Here is a 16961-nt window from a genome sequence, read left to right on the forward strand (position 1 = left end):
AAAGGACCTACCCGAAAAAAAAAATTGTTTCTATTTATCGAATTTGGTCAAATGAAGTTAATATTACTAGAAGCAGCAGCAGCAGCAGCTACAGCCTGTAGAATCAGCCATAGCACAGTGTATAAACAAACACGCATTCTTTAATTTTTATTCAAGAACGAATTAAGAAAAACAAAATGAAACATAATGAAAATAATTAAGAAAAACAAAATGAAACAAAATGAAAACATAATGAAATATGAATATAAATGTTCTTATGTTTAATTAGAGCTATTTTGTTATCAGAATAACATTAGTTTAGAACTATTCGGTTTTCAGAATGTATAATAACAACAATCCCAACCAATTCGGCATTATGAATCTGTTGCAATTTCTCACATTTTTGGTCAAATTTAAAAACATGGTTAAAAAAAACAAAATAAACTTTTGTAGATATATAGCTTGCATGCACTTTTATTCTTTAAATTAGTTTTGAACAGCGAATTAAAATAATGTTTACTGCGAACAGCCACAAATGTTTTTTTTTCAAAATCAAAATAAGTATCAAAATCTCGTTTATACATAGATTCGAAAAAGTTGTCAAAAAACAAATATATAACAAATAAATGTTATCAAAGGCAAGATAAGTTACTTTTCTACCTAACTGGATAATTTTCTAGTGTTTTTATTTAATGTAACATGTTTATTCAGCTCGAAAAACGTACAGTGTTTACCGATGTATTGGAAAATTAAAAATGGCGCCCGGCCCGACTCTCTTTGACACGGTAAGTTTGAGAAAAGGAGTTAAAAATTAAAAAAAAAAAAAAAACTATACAAAATACTGTTAAAAACTCACCGAATATATGTCAGCCTATGTCACGGTAACATATATTGAGCAAGTTTCTAGCAGTATTTTGTCTACTTTTTTATTTTTAACTCTTTTCCCCAAACTTACCGTTTCAAGAGAGTCGGGCGGCGGGCGCCATTTAAAATTTTCCAAAACATCGGTAAACACTGTTTTCAAGCTGAATAAACATGTTACATTAAATAAAAACACTAAAAAATTATCCAGTTAGGTAGAAAAGTAACTTGCTTTTGATAACATTTATTTGTTATATATTTGTTTTTTTGACAACTTTTTCGAATCTGTGTATAGTAATACAAACCCTCAAAATCTATATCAATATTCTTGAAATTTTAAAAGCAGTTAGAAAACACATCAAACTACAATTAGGAAGCTTTTTATTTCGTTAATTTTTTTTTCTACTTATTAAGCGAAAGATATTTTTACAACCTGCTCCAGCGTAGTATAAACGGCCTATGGAATTAACACCTTCAACCTCGAAAATAGAAATCAACAAATTTATGGAATTTTCTTTGAAATTTCGCAGCGCAGTTTCTTATTAAATTAAAACTAAATATATAATATAAAGCCAATAATTATGAACCGCTAACAATAAATATGAGTGATGAACGCTCTCTTTGAAAAAAAGCTCTCTTAACTTCACCTCTAATCCAAATTATGTGTGGCAAGTCTCCTCCTAAAACACTCTTTAACCCTAACAATAACACTAAGTTCGAGTGGCAAGCCCCCCTCCCCCTCCAACAAAATACCTCTGTAAGCCACATACAAGCATCTAAAACAAACAAAAAATAGATCCTTCCTTAAAGAAAATACACATAAAAATAAATTGGTTAACTGTCCTAAAATGCTAGAATGGCCAGGAAATGGTGAATTATTTTACATTAAATTTTTATGAAACTAACCGCTCCCCCCTCTAATATTGTTTTTGTTAGCTTTGTCTCTGTCAAGTTTGCAGTATGTTCGCACATAACTTTCCTTAGCCCTACAATTAATTCAAAGTCCGAATGGCAACCCTCCACATATTCTCATTGCATAGAAACCCTCTTAAAACTACACATAATCATCTTAAAAAAAAAAAAAAAAAAAGCATGCATATTTTCCCATAGAAAAAAAAAGTTAACTGCCCTAAAATGCTAGAATGATCTGTAATAGGAAATTATTTTACATTCAATTCTAAAATAATTTGTTTATCTTTCATTAAAGTTTTTCATGGCATTTTATACATAATTTCCTAAAAAGGTAGAATCACATTTTGGAGGGGTGGTCAGAAGGTGTTAATCTACAATAATACCAAAGAAATATTGCAATATATTCATTTTTAAATGGTCTTATGTTTAGATTTAAGTTTTTTGTACATAAAGCACATTAAAATTCAACTTTGAGTTCTCCAACTTCTTTTCTGTTTATGGATACATGGCATTTTTAAGGAATTGCTGCATATTTATGCACATTTACTGCAGATTATTTGGAAACCATAAACTTTGGGAGATTTTCAGTTGCATATTCTGATTCCTTGTACAAAAATACACTTATACAGTAAATTTCATTTTTTAGTCTTGTGTTTTAACAAAGATATGACATTTTTACTGAAAAAGTAGTGTAAAAAATGTGACGAAACGCATATGATCTTAAAGAGGGGAAAATATCCAAATGTGTGAGGCACAAAAATAGCCATAACTTCCTTAATTTTAATCAGATTTTAAAAATTTAAAAAGATTATTTCTTAGCTCATCAAGCTCTTTCTATGCATACCAATATTGAAATATTTCAAGCTATTTCAATTTTTTCATGTGTATTGCTACATACATACATACATTTAAGCAAACATGTGAGATTATATTATAGACTAGCGGGGGTACCTGGTGTTGCTTGGGCGCGTGTGTTTGGGAGGGGGGGGTAAATGTAAAAAAAAAAAAAGTTTTGGTAGGTAGGTAGGATCGAACCAGAAGCCTTGAGGCGAAGGTGGAAAATATAGTGTGAAAAACACCTGACATGCTATCCGCGAGGCCAGCAAGGGAGAGTAACAGCAAGACGTTTGAATTTATTTAAGTATTAAAAACTGAATTGACATGTGCGCGTATTTAATGAGGTCAAATAGAAATACGGCAGTTAACTTTTACTGCGGCTGCTTTTTTGGATTTGTTTACCCAACTTTGGTTGGTTTGGTTTCCTCAAGATGTTGAGGTGGGGGGGGGGGGATTGTCCAAATTTGTTTACCCAACTTTGGTTGGTTTTGTTTCCTCAAGATGTTGAGGGGGGGGGGACTCCCCATAAAAAGTGATTGTCCAAATTGAATAGCAATTGTCTGATATAAGGGGTTTATTGATCAAAAGCTTGCTGATTGATTTCTAGACAATGTTTATTTAGCTTCAAATTAGTTTCGCTTTTATACGAAAAAGCCGAGCGAACACAGGAGGGACTGAAATAGCAAGAATTTTGTAAAAAGTCAATGTAAATAAATCTAGATAGTTCGCAAATCGTACATATTATGATCTAGGGGGTATATAAACGGTTGTAAGACATACTATATATATATATAAGATGTAGTCAATGTTTCTCCAACAAGCGGAGACTACCACAAAGTGGCCTCAACACTTTCTTCTCTGTCCACCAAAATGTTATGATTCCATTAGTTAGCAATAGAAACATCTAAACAAAACTGTTATACATTTTGGGTAATCATTGATTATTTTGGATTATTTATTCTCATCTTGGATGTTATTCTCGGTGTTTTTGGCCAATGTGACTTTTCACCTTTTTTTTCAAGTGTATCTTATTGAACTCATTGTAGGTTCGTTACGATAAATCCATCCTTGAACAGGTACACCACTTAGGTTAAATGTAAAATTATTGACACTGGATGGAGGTTGTTTCTTTTTCGTGAATCGGAAGGTTTTGTTTTTTTTGTTTTTTATCATAATGTGATAACCAAATACAATTTTAATGGCAGATATTGTACCTGCAAGAGACCTAATCCAAATTCTGTAAATGTGTGTATAATAAAATACACACACACACACACACACACACACACACACACACACACACACACACACATATATATATATTTACTATAATGGATACAGTCCTTGCTAATCAAGCCAGAGATGAATTGTGGCCGGGTTCGAATATATTGACTGGTGTTAATCGTGAAACCCTCCACTGAAGATTCCCAAAAGGATGAAACACTAGTGTCTGTAGGTATTAAATTATTATAGTAAATAATTTTATATATATATATATATATATATATATATATATATATATATAATTTTATTTTTTTTACATGGAGTTCACCACTTATCAAGGCCCAATGGCCACTCGGGGATAAGGGTTATTGTGCGTACAGTAATCAAAGGGATAGTGTGGCAATAGTATTGGAGAATTGGTAAGGTGTCATTACTTGGGGGGGGGGGGTCATCAGGAATTTGTTTGTGTTGGACTTGAAGACATCCAGGTTGAAGACGGGAGGGAAACAGGCAAGCGGAAGAGTTCCACAGGCATGCAGTTCTAAGAAAGAAGCTTTGTTCATGCAATCTACGTTTTGATTTAGGCACAGATAGGGAGTGGGGAAAATTATTGACGGTGGTTTCAGCTAGTCTGGTGTTTTTTGAAAAAGATTGACGAGGGGGGACCAGAGAATGGAGCTCAGATGAGCACTTGCCATGGAAATAATGTTAGAACAACGACAGGGTCGCTACGTCTCTTTGTGGGAAAGAGGTTGCAGGATAGAGAAAAGGGCATCCCCCACTAAGCCACAAAGTCTATTTTGTACTCTGTCCAGGCAGGATAGGCTTGTTTTAGCAGCTCCTGCCTAGATGTGGCAGCAGTACTCCATCTTTGGACGTACTTGGCTCTTATATAGATAGAGAATTGCATCATTAGTGAGATATCTTCAGGAGCGGTAGAAGGATCCCACCATTTTCCCAGCGACCTTGGCCACAGACTTGATGTATGTGTTCTATTTAAGATCAGGGGTAACGGTCAAACCCAGGAAGGAGCTTATCAAAACCTGGGGCCTCCCCTAGACGAGAGCCATCCATTTCAATTGATGCCAGATGGGGATCAGAGTGTTTATGGTGTAGAGATAGGAGCTTGGTTTTAGATGCATTAAAGGTAACCAGCCACCTTTTTTCCCCACTGTACCACGTGCTCAATATCAGAGGAGAGAGAATCAGAGAGAACATCATTTACGGCCTTTGATGTGTTGCCATAGATGGTCGTGTCATCAGCATAGATGTCAACGAAAGATTTTAGTACGTGTTTTGGGAGATCATTGATGTAGATCAGGAAGAGAGTTGGGCCCAGTATGGACCCCTGAGAGACTCCAGCATTAATACTGTGGGCCTCTGATTTCTGCCCATCAACCACTACTCTTATGAGCCTATCTGAGAGAAATGACTTAATGATCGAGAAAACATTTCCAGTTATACCGTAGCTGGAAATCTTGTGTAGTAGGCCTTTATGCCAAACCTTATCGAAGACCTTTGATATGTCGAGAGCAATTGCCCTAGAAATGAAGCCTTTGTCGAGAGATTCGCTAATCCTGAGATATAACCGTTAGCACATCTGCTATACATCTAGCAGAGCGGAAACCATATTGCGTGTCGCTAAGGTTATTTCTGCTGAGGTAGTTGACTACTTCTCTATTTATTGTGGATTCCAGTAACTTACTCATGACACACAGGAGACTTATTGGTCTGTACTGAGAGGGGGATGACTTATCACCTGAATTCTTAAATACAGGGCATACTGATGAGGTTTTCCAGGATGTTGGGAAGCATTTCTCCTTAAGGCAACTCTTAAACAGTTTGGAAAGTATGGGGGCAATTCTGGTTGTAATTTTTTTAACACTATAATTGGAATACCGTCGGGACCAGTTGCTTTACTGGAGTCAAGGTTCTTGATTAGCTTGGCGACCTCACGCACAGATATTTGTATGTTGCATAGCGTGTTGTCTGTTATAGAAGGGAATATGGTAGAATTTGCCGCAAAGTTTTTGGCAAATAGTTTGGCCTTGTCGAATGCTGTCGAGATGACCTCTGGTCCATTGATAATGGTTGGGATAGAACGTGCGTTTCTGTTCAGGATCCTATTTGCTATTTGCCAGAACTGGTGAGAATCAAGCCGCTGCTCAGCTACTTTAGATTTAACGGACTGAGCATATAGTTCTCTTGCATTTTTTATTACTCTTTTACAGTGGTTGCTGGCGGTCCTGAAAGCAGCAATATATATTAATTATTATTTACTATAATAATCATTAAATACCTACATACACTATTGTTTTATCCTTTCGACTTTGTCACGATTGACGCCAGTCGAGAGATTTGAGCACCGGCAACAAGTCATGTCTGGCTTCATTAGCAAGGACCTGAACCATTCGGCTACCATCAACCGCGAGAGATACAGTTGAAATTAAACATTTATTCTTATTAAATGCTTTTAACGTCAGAGTGAGCTAATCATTATATGATGATCTGCGCATATGAGCTAAGTTGACCAACTTTATTACAATTGAAAGTGCTCAACGATAAGAAACAAGTTTCTGAAAGGGGCTGACATTATTATTTACCATAATAATTATTAAATACTTACAGACACTAGTGTTTCATCCTTTCGGAAATCATCAGTGCAGGGTGTCACGATTAACGAGATATATAAAAGGAAGTTTGTGAGAGTTTGTTCCCTATAGACTCCGTAATGGCTGGGCTACTTTATGAAATTTCACACAAATTTACTTTATGTATCTGACAGTGTTCTTGGATAGGGTTTTCATTGGCATGTCTTCAATAAGTATTGATAGTCGAAAAATCTGGTGAAAGAAGGAACAGGCAATTTTAACCAAAGTTAACATCTTATACAGTCTAACATCACAAGTGCATTTAGTAAATTTTATTACTACACAAGCAGAAAGGCCCAGCATATAAAATCAGCAGCAGATCCTTTGATATGACAGGAATGTATTCGAAATGCATGTTTCTGTTTAGAGCACAATTGAAGCATGATACTTGACTTTCGCATTTTAAACTTTAATTAATTCAATGGTACCTACGTAATTCTGGTCTCAAATAGTAACATATCCAAAAATTATAAAAAACGATGAGGTAGAAAAATGGTTATTAATGAAAAAAGAAATTGAAATGGAAGGAAATCGCTGTATTACGTTTCTTTAAAAAAAAGAGGTGAGTTGGCAGGGGAGATAATTAAGTTCTGTTGCTTTGCTTCATGTGCCATTTGGAATTCAAAATGCCAGACAAATTTTATTTTGCATATAAACTTTACTGAAGACGGGTTTTCATTAATAATTATTTTTCTACCGTAATGTTTTTTGTAATTTTTGGATATATTACTATTTGACTCAATACAGTTACATAGGTACCATTTGTTTCACTTGAAATTTAATATTTTTTTCATTTGTATAATATAGAAGCACTGAACTTTTTTTCTTTTTTTTTTTTTTTTTCCAGGACAAAGTGGATTACAATGAGGAAAACAAATACAATCACAATTTTAATGGCAAATATTGTACTTGCAAGAGACCTTACCCGGATTCGGAAAGTAGTGTAAGTAATCACTAAATATGTGCATGTATATATCATCCACAGACTGTTTTGTTGTATCACAGCTTTTCAGTGTGGTTAAATAAGTAAATGCCTCATGTTGGGATTGAAACTGAAGGCTAAAACAAAAATAATTAACTGGGGAAGGGATCATGTGACCAAGGTTCAAGAATGTACATTTCAAAGAATGGTTGATCCTAAGAAAGAAGCTGTGTTTGATGTTCTCATGACAACCTGTTTGGTGAGAAGTAACGAGGTATATTGAAATGTATTTCTCGGATCCTTATCACAAAATTAAAAACTATATGCTTTTGTCAGGTTTTTTGCCACGTATATCCATGTGGTCTTGCTTTTGGGTAATTTTCACCAAAATCAAATGGTCGGAAAAGATTTTATGTCCCAAAAAGTGCTATTTTGACCACTTTTAACCCCCTGAGGATGCAACAAGAATTTTCCCATGGTCAAATATTACATTTTCAGATATATATCCATGTGGTCTTGCTTTTGGGTAATTTTCAGCAAAATCAAATGATTGGAAAAGATTCTATGTCCTGGAAAGTGTTATTTTGACCACTTTTGACTCACTGAGGATGTAACCAGAATTTTTATCAAAAATCCAAGAATGTTACATTTCTTTCCTTGGGTAGTTGTAACTTCATGCAAAATTTCAGAAAAATGTAATGAGTAGTTATTGAGAATTTTGGAAACAAATGAACAAGAGTAAATTCTAAGGTCCAAATCCGACTAAGTCGGATCGATTATTTACAAAGAAAACTGTAGATAAGTCTGGTCAGCTTGTCCTAATTGTGAACATGAAATGGAGTGGAAAGAAAAAATTTGAGGAAAGAGAACCTATACCTAACGACTTTTCTCTGCATCGTAATGTTTTTTTAATGAAATAAATTGATAAATTGATTTGTATTAATTTATTTATTGCGGACTATTAGCCTCTTCTTTCTTAGTTCTAAAGAAAGATGAGGTTAATAATCTGCAATAAATAAATTAATAAAATAACTCATCTCAATAATGAATTCCAATTAAATAATATATATATATATATATATACACCATTTGGTACGGACCCGACCATGGAAGATCAGATCATAAATAAACGTAGATTTATAAGACCAAAAAAATCCAACCTTGTTTGCCCTTCGGGGCCCGTGGCGCAGTGGATAGAGACGTTGAATCTCAATGGTTCCAGATGAGAATTGTCTGATAGCGGTTTCAATCCTACCCAAAGTCAGAGGCTTACTTGGTCAAAACATGGTGAGACAACAACAACTACGGATGGCAGTAATTGCTGAGGATGCAGTTAGATTAGGAGTTCCTATCCCGTCGCGGTCATCTCCTGATGAAGGCCAGAGGAATAGTTGGCCGAAACTTCGTGAAACAACGATTAAGATGAGAATAATAGTCCGCAATAAATAAATAAAATAACACTCATCTCCATAATGAATTCCAATTAAAATATATAAATTGATTTGTGTCGGAAGCATGGGTAAAATTATTTCTGATGCAAGGCGCATAGCTATGAACATTTGTGTGTATGCATGTACCACGCTTCCTAGTATTGAACCGGCTTATGTGCGACAGTTCAAGAATGTACATTTCAAAGCACAGTTGACTGTTATAGTCTGCTAACGTACTTCCGGCGTAGTGCTACTGGAAGCGATGACAAGGCAAATCAGTTCCTTCACTTTTATTGTTCTTCAGTATTTCTATGTTGAAGCAATTTATTAAAATAAAGGTACTTGTACAGTTTAATGAAGATGTTAAAAAATGAAAATATCGAAAAAGGTTATATTGTACGTGTTCGCTTTGGAATGAAGATCTCCGGAAAAAAAATTTCACTTAATTTGATCAAGTATTTTAAAGCGGAAAAACGTGTTTATATGACATCGCATTGAAAGTTGCCATCTTGGAATTTTTTTAACACTCCACAGGAAGATAACTCACTTTAAAGCGCCGACACTCCCTCCTCATCTTTTAATACTAGCTTTTCTTCCTAAAAATAAAAACATGACTGCCTTTTGCTCGGTATAACAAATTGTTTTTCGCTGTAAAAAGAAAAAAAAAAAAAAAACTATTTGATCAAATTAAGGGAAATTTTTTTTCGGAGAACTTCATTCTATAACGGATACATACAATATAACCTTTTTTGATATTTTCATTTTTTTAATGTGTTGATTAAATGTACAAGTACCAAAATAAAATATAAGAAAAAGACATAAACAAAAAGTATACAATATAAATAACACAATTAGTTTTTATTTAAACATTTAATTACAAAATTAGAAAAATAAAAGGTTTTATTTTATTTGAAATTTTATAATTTAATTTTTATGAAATTATAAAAAATTAAAGTTTTTTTTTTTTTTTTTTTATCTTGAAAGTAAGTTTTGAGTCCACGTTATAAAAATGCTTATGAAAGTATAAAAATAAAATTATTGAAATCAAAATAAAACTTCAAACATAAAAAAAACGTATCCAATAGATAATATTCCCAAAATAGTTTTAAAAGATTTTTAAAGTGTTTTCAATAAAACCATTAAAACGATTCTATTACAAAAAACGGCAAGCTAATTATTAAAATAGATTTTTTTTAATGTAATATGCAAATGAGGTTACTCATTGAATGTAGATTTCTTTTGAAATCATGCTGGAATGAGTGTTCATTTACAGTATGAGAAGCAATTTTTTTGAGCAAACAAAAATACTTGTCAGAAAATCAAATTTTAGGACTACTTGGAGAATGACAGTCTCGTCCACTATTTTAAAAGCTCTTAAGAAACAAAGGGAGATTATTCAATAATTAAAGCTTGTGGCACGAGATTTTGTAGTTGATAATGGAGTTTTCAGATATAAAAAAAGTTTTCAACTGATTTTTTTAGTACTTGTACAGTTTAATCAAGACATTAAAAAATGAAAATATCGAAAAAGTTATATTGTACGTATCCGTTTTGGACTGAAGAAATTTCACTTAATTTGATCGAGTAGTTTTTTACAGCGGAGAAACACGTTTTTATGACAGCAAGGCAGACATCTTGGATTTTTTCTTAATTTTTGTTTGGAGTTTAGAAACACCACAGGGAGATAACTCCATGTAAAACGCCAACACTCCCTCCCCATCTTTAATACTAGCTTTTCTTCCTAAAAATCAAACCTTTTGCTCGGTATCATAACAAATTGTTTTTTCGCTGTAAAATAAAAACTACTTGATGAAATTAAGTGTAATTTTTTTTCAGAGAACTTCATTCCATAACGGATATGTACAATTTAAACTTTTTCGATATTTTCATTTTTTAATGTTTTGACTAAACCGTACAAGTACTGATTTTTTTTTTTTTTTTTTTTTTGTCAATTCTAATAAGTTACAATGGTAGCTTCCAAATTATGCAGTCGGAATTACCTGAATTTTACTGAATTATTAAACAAAACAACTTTAATTTATTTTATTGCAGACTATTAGCCTTATCTTTTTAGTTGTTTCACGACGTTTCGGCCAACTATTCCTGACCTTCGTCAGGTGGTAACCACGACTGTATAGGAACTCCGAATCTCCTAACTGCATCCTCAACAATTACTGCCTGTATGTGGTGAGATGACAACTATGGAAGGCAGTAATTGTTGAGGATGCAGTTAGGAAATTCGGAGTTCCTATACAGTCGTGGTTACCACCTGACAAAGGCCAGAGGAATAGTTGGCCAAAACGTTGTGAAACAACAACCAAGAAAGATGAGGATAATAGTCCGCAATAAATAAATTAATAAATTATACTCATCTCAATAATGATGAATTCCAATTAAATAATATATGAACTTTGTTAGTAGGTGGAAAGTTTTCTGCCATAATAAATAATTTTCTACCTTCTCGATTTTTGTAATTTTTAAATATAATCAGCTTAAAAATACAAGGAATATGTAGATCTTACTGTTTTTATGTGAAATTCAGTTTCACAATTTCCGAAATTTTGTGTAGAAGCACCAAGATTGATATATTTATGTTGTAATGTCCATGAAAAGATGGCTAATCTACATAAACGAGAACAAAAATAAAGAAAAATCTGTATTATGATGTACGTACCCGTGACCAAATAAAAATCACGTAAATTGATCAAGTAATTTTAGTTTTATAAAGAAAACATTGATTAATGGGAATTTGAAGACATTACGACATAAATCTATTGTTGAATTATCCTCCCTTTTTTTCTTGAGATATTTTTCAAAATAGAGAATGAGGCAGTCACTTCTTGGATACTAATTAAATTTTATTGTTTTTTAAAAATATATAAATATATATTTGAAAATTTTTTTTCTATCGATACATATATCTTACAGATTTTTTTTTTGTTGCAGACCATCTACTAGTTGACCAGTTGTGTTCTAGTCCCAAGACCGATAGGACTCTTCTATCATGTCTGAAAGTGACACAATGTTCAATGAGCCAGATCAGATGTGGAACTGTACAACTCCTACTATTTACTGATCCAAGTTATGACAACCGGACCATTTCCAGCAGCCTCAAAATGCAAATCCGGGCCGTTTAACGCTTGAGAGCACAGCTCAACATATCGGACGACTCCTGGTTATGGTCTTTGGTGTGGTTTCAAGCAAGGGTTACATCATGCCACCTCGCATCGTTGAAGTCGGCTTGAAAGTCAACACCAAAGTATACCTGCTGAAGAGTGTGCAATCAGGTGGACGCTGGCAAACCCTGAATGTGGCAGCAGGACTCGGCGCTGGCCCACAAGTTCAAAGAGACCCGGGCTAAGCTTCAGAAGGAGTGCTACAACTTTGTACTCTTCTCACTTCCCTCCTCCCCCACTCCAACCTGAACCCGCTGGATTACTTCATTTGGTTATACGTCAAGAGCATCACCAACATGACGTCCCATAACACTAAAGCCAGCCTGATTGCCGCCATTTGCTAAGGGTTCACCGAGCTCCTACCGGCGCTTGTGGAAAAGGCACGTTCTCAGTTCCGGATCGATATCGAGGCAGTGATTGAGGCAGAATTGAATAGATGTCAGTTCTACAACATAATCAAGTTTCCTGGATTGATTTTTTTTTCGATAAAAATTTTAAAATAGTTATAGTATTGTTTTCTTTAGGGCGACAATTTTATTGTTACACCTTGTATTAAAATTACTTAAGATTTGTAGCAACTTTTTAGTAAATTGTATTCAATACAATACAAATCTGATTTTGATCTCAATAGATCGAATTGAATTATCTCCCTCTTATTTATAAACAATACTGCCAAAAATTATTAATCGATAAAAATCATTTGATTTTCTTTTAAAAAAAAAATTTTTTTTTAATTGATCAATTTATGTAATTTTTGGAATATGTACATCTTTGTACTATGACAGCTATGTACAGTAGAACCCTGGGACATGGTGACCCTAGGATTCGTTTTTTTTTTTTTTCTTTAGATACAAGTACTGGTGAAATACAATGTTTTTCCTGACCCTGGTTACAGTATTTGCCCCACCCTACGGTGTTATTTGTTATTTGATTAAATACATATGTATTATATACTGTACTGTATTTTGTTACTAATTTTTAGTGCCATATCCTGGGGTTCTACTGTACATCATTTGTCTTTTTTTTTTTTTCAATTGAATTTTAAATAAGAATCAAAATTTTATTATATGTATATATCTTGTTCCAGGTTGATGACGAGATGTTTCAGTGTGTGATTTGTGAAGACTGGTTGCATGAAAGGGTAAGTTCTTTGAGATCGATTTCATTCTGCCTCTCTATGATGACCGTTGATATGTCCAGCTAAAAATATAAACAAAAAACTACAAAACAAGCACCCACAAAGTTTATGCGCCCTTGATCAGCATTGTGTTGGATGAATAAAATCTAAAATTTGTGGGGAGGGGGATTAACTGGGTGCTGTTTAATTCACAGGTGCAAGGGGGGGAGGCGGAGTCAGATCAATTTTATCATTTTATATGATAACTGTATTAACTTGTCTGTGTATTGGCTACACGAAACTGACCTCGCATGCATCTATTTGGAGGAGATTATGGACCTCTATTTAATTTTCAATGAAAGACTTGACAAAACATACGACTGCCTTTTATATAATAGACTGAACCTGAAAATAAAACAAAACAACCAAACCAAACACCATGAATAAATATTTTAAGATGTAAAGAACTTGAAGCATAAAATGGCCTAAAGAAGGTCGATGTACTGGTTGAACAAACGTAATTCTAAATGTTCTTTTTTTTTTTTCTTTTTTTATAATCTACAAAAATTAGTCATAAAAGGTATCGAGTAAGAATTGTATTTTCAACGTCCAAAATTCTGTCACCTAGAACTATTAACCATTATACATGTGGACAGTTCTAATATGAATTGAATACAACAATTTTTCTCTCCAAAACATCCAAACCAACCAGTCGTATGTTTAGTCAGGTGAGGCCTGAACTCCAAGGTGGATAGTTGGAGTTTAAACACCACTGAGGACGGATCATGGTTTGGACCGGATTGAGAATCCTTGAACAGACAGATGAATTAATCAACTAACTGACGGAGATGGCCTCAACAGTAAATATAAATGTGGACCTCAGTGTGTAGAGGGCAGTTTCACACACATCCAGATACCAACCAATATATATATATATATATATATATATGTATATATATATGTGTGTGTGTGAAGCATCGGCATCCATGTTTTTCCTGCAGCAGAGAGTTCCACAGGTGTGCAGTTCTAAGAAAGAAGCTTTGTTCATATACACTCAACCAGCTTTATAGAATAAGATAACAAAGGGATAAAAAAAATTTACAACAAAATTTTAATATGCTATCAGCTCAAAAGGGAATACAATATTTAGGGATAGCAAAACCTCTTTAGGCCATGACATTTTGAAGCTTCTCATCAGAAGGGAGTAAAAACACATTATAAAGAAATTTTTTAAAGATAATATTGCCTTTATGGAGAGAGGATCAAAGAAAAAACAGGAAACAGCTATAAAACAGCTATAAAGGGCTAATAAAAGAATATGCACAAAAGGTACTATAGTAGTTTACAGCTGTTTCAAGACTTTGTTTATGTTTTTTAAAATATCTGATCATTATTAGGAGAGAATTTTTGTCCAACCTCTGTATCTTTTCTCTAATTCCCTTTCATTTTTTTTTTTATTTTAGCATTTGAATGTTGAGCTTCCCGACCACGATGTTGGTATTGAAATTGTATGCACTGCCTGTATGAAACTTTGCCCATTCCTATGGTGCTACCAAACTGTAGATTCAGGTCAGTAGTAGAAAGATGATTTGGTTCTGTTTTGGTATTAAAGTGAAATTCAAAAATTGAAATATTGAATTACAAACAAAACCAATGGTATTTACTGAATTGTCATGTCATAGTAATGAGCATATCCAAAAATTACGAAGAAATGAGCTAGAAAATTGATTATTAATGTAAGTAGTTTTTGAAGAAAATTTAGTGAAAATTGAGTTTTGCAAAAGGATAGTAACCTGAGAGTTCTTTTTGTAACAAAAGGGAGGTAAATATTGTCTGAAAACTAAAAATCTTTCACCAATTTAGCAAAACTTAATTTTTGCTAATTGTTTTCAAAGACTGTTTTAATTATTAGTTTTCTACCTTATCGTTTTTCGTAATTTTTGGATATTTTCATTACTGTGACATGACAGTTCAGTAGATATAATTTGGTTTCACTTGAAATTCAAAATTTTTTCAATTTTTTTGAATTTTGCTACAATAATGAAGACGGACCAAATGATTTAAATCAACGGGTGTCTCGAAAAATGCAAAAATATGCTCAGACTTTCATTGTTATCAGTCTGTTTTTTGTTTTGTTTTAAACATTATTTGAATAAAATAAAGACTTTTTGAATAAAGGAAAACACCATATTATTTTCTTTATAATTAAACTGGAAGCATAAAAAAACAAAAAAAAATTGGCTGTTAGCCAGAATTCAACCTAATCTAAAAAAAAAAAAAAAGCAACAAAAAAACCGATCCTTATAATTGTACATACCCATCATGGAACGAATATGTCATATTCCAAAAGTAATGTAAATTGATCTAGTTTTTAGAAAATCACTTTTTACACATTTTTGACAATTATTAGTAATTAGTAGCCATTACAAAACTGATTTTGATCTCTATTTCTGTCTTAGTAGTTCAAATTGAGTTGTCTCCCTTAATTAAATATCATGAAGTGAGACGCCTATCCACACTTAGTCATGCAATTTGATTTCCCCCGTAAAATAAAAACTACTCGATCAATTTGTGGTTTTCGGAATATGACATTTTTGTTGTGTGACTGATGTGTACATCAAAGATTTTTCTGTATTTTTTTTTTTTTTTTTTTTTTTATTATTAGGTTGAATTCTGGACAAGACTACAAATTGTTTTTGTAGAGATTTATTTAATGGCTTTAATAATGGATCAATTTTTTTCTTTTTAATGGTTTTAGTAATGAAAAACCATTATTCTTTTTAATAATGAAGACCCATTTTTAAATGGCATTACTAATGAAGACCCATTTTTAAATGGCATTACTAATGAAGACCCATTTTTAAATGGCATTACTAATGAAGACCCATTTTTAAATGGCATTACTAATGAAGACCCATTTTTAAATGGCATTACTAATGAAGACCCATTTTTAAATGGCATTACTAATGAAGACCCATTTTTAATGGCATTACTAATGAAGACCCATTTTTAATGGCATTACTAATGAAGACCCATTTTTAATGGCATTACTAATGAAGACCCATTTTTAATGGCATTACTAATGAAGACCCATTTTTAAATGGCATTACTAATGAAGACCCATTTTTAAATGGCATTACTAATGAAGACCCATTTTTAATGGCATTACTAATGAAGACCCATTTTTAATGGCATTACTAATGGAGACCCATTTTTAATGGCATTACTAATGGAGACCCATTTTTAATGGCATTACTAATGGAGACCCATTTTTAATGGCATTACTAATGGAGACCCATTTTTAATGGCATTACTAATGGAGACCCATTTTTAGTGGCATTACTAATGGAGACCCATTTTTAATGGCATTACTACTGAAGACCCATTTTTAATGGCATTACTACTGAAGACCCATTTTTAATGGCATTACTACTGAAGACCCATTTTTAATGGCATTACTACTGAAGACCCATTTTTAATGGCATTACTACTGAAGACCCATTTTTAATGCATTACTAATGAAGACCCATTTTTAATGGCATTACTAATGAAGACCCATTTTTAATGGCATTACTAATGAAGACCCATTTTTAATGGCATTACTAATGAAGACCCATTTTTAATGGCATTACTAATGGAGACCCATTTTTAATGGCATTACTACTGAAGACCCATTTTTAATGGCATTACTACTGAAGACCCATTTTTAATGGCATTACTACTGAAGACCCATTTTTAATGGCATTACTACTGAAGACCCATTTTTAATGGCATTACTACTGAAGACCCATTTTTAATGGCATTACTACTGAAGACCCATTTTTAATGGCATTACTACTGAAGACCCATTTT

The 16961-nt window shown here is 33.1% G+C and overlaps 1 protein-coding gene across 2 annotated transcripts in view; it reads left to right on the forward strand.

Moving 5' to 3' along the window:
* Window positions 1-16961, forward strand: part of LOC145266334 (putative E3 ubiquitin-protein ligase UBR7) — a 50739-nt gene that overhangs the window by 14275 nt on the left and 19503 nt on the right. For both annotated transcript variants that reach the window (XM_080121921.1, XM_080121922.1), the window contains exons 4-6: window positions 7312-7407; window positions 13080-13133; window positions 14573-14678. In XM_080121921.1, the coding sequence (XP_079978047.1) occupies window positions 7312-7407; window positions 13080-13133; window positions 14573-14678 (256 nt within the window). The remainder of the gene's footprint in view (window positions 1-7311; window positions 7408-13079; window positions 13134-14572; window positions 14679-16961) is intronic.

The sequence above is a fragment of the Euprymna scolopes genome, chromosome 41 (genome assembly GCF_053919585.1).
Source record: "Euprymna scolopes isolate OS-2025 chromosome 41, ASM5391958v1, whole genome shotgun sequence".
Lineage (NCBI taxonomy): Eukaryota > Metazoa > Mollusca > Cephalopoda > Sepiida > Sepiolidae > Euprymna > Euprymna scolopes.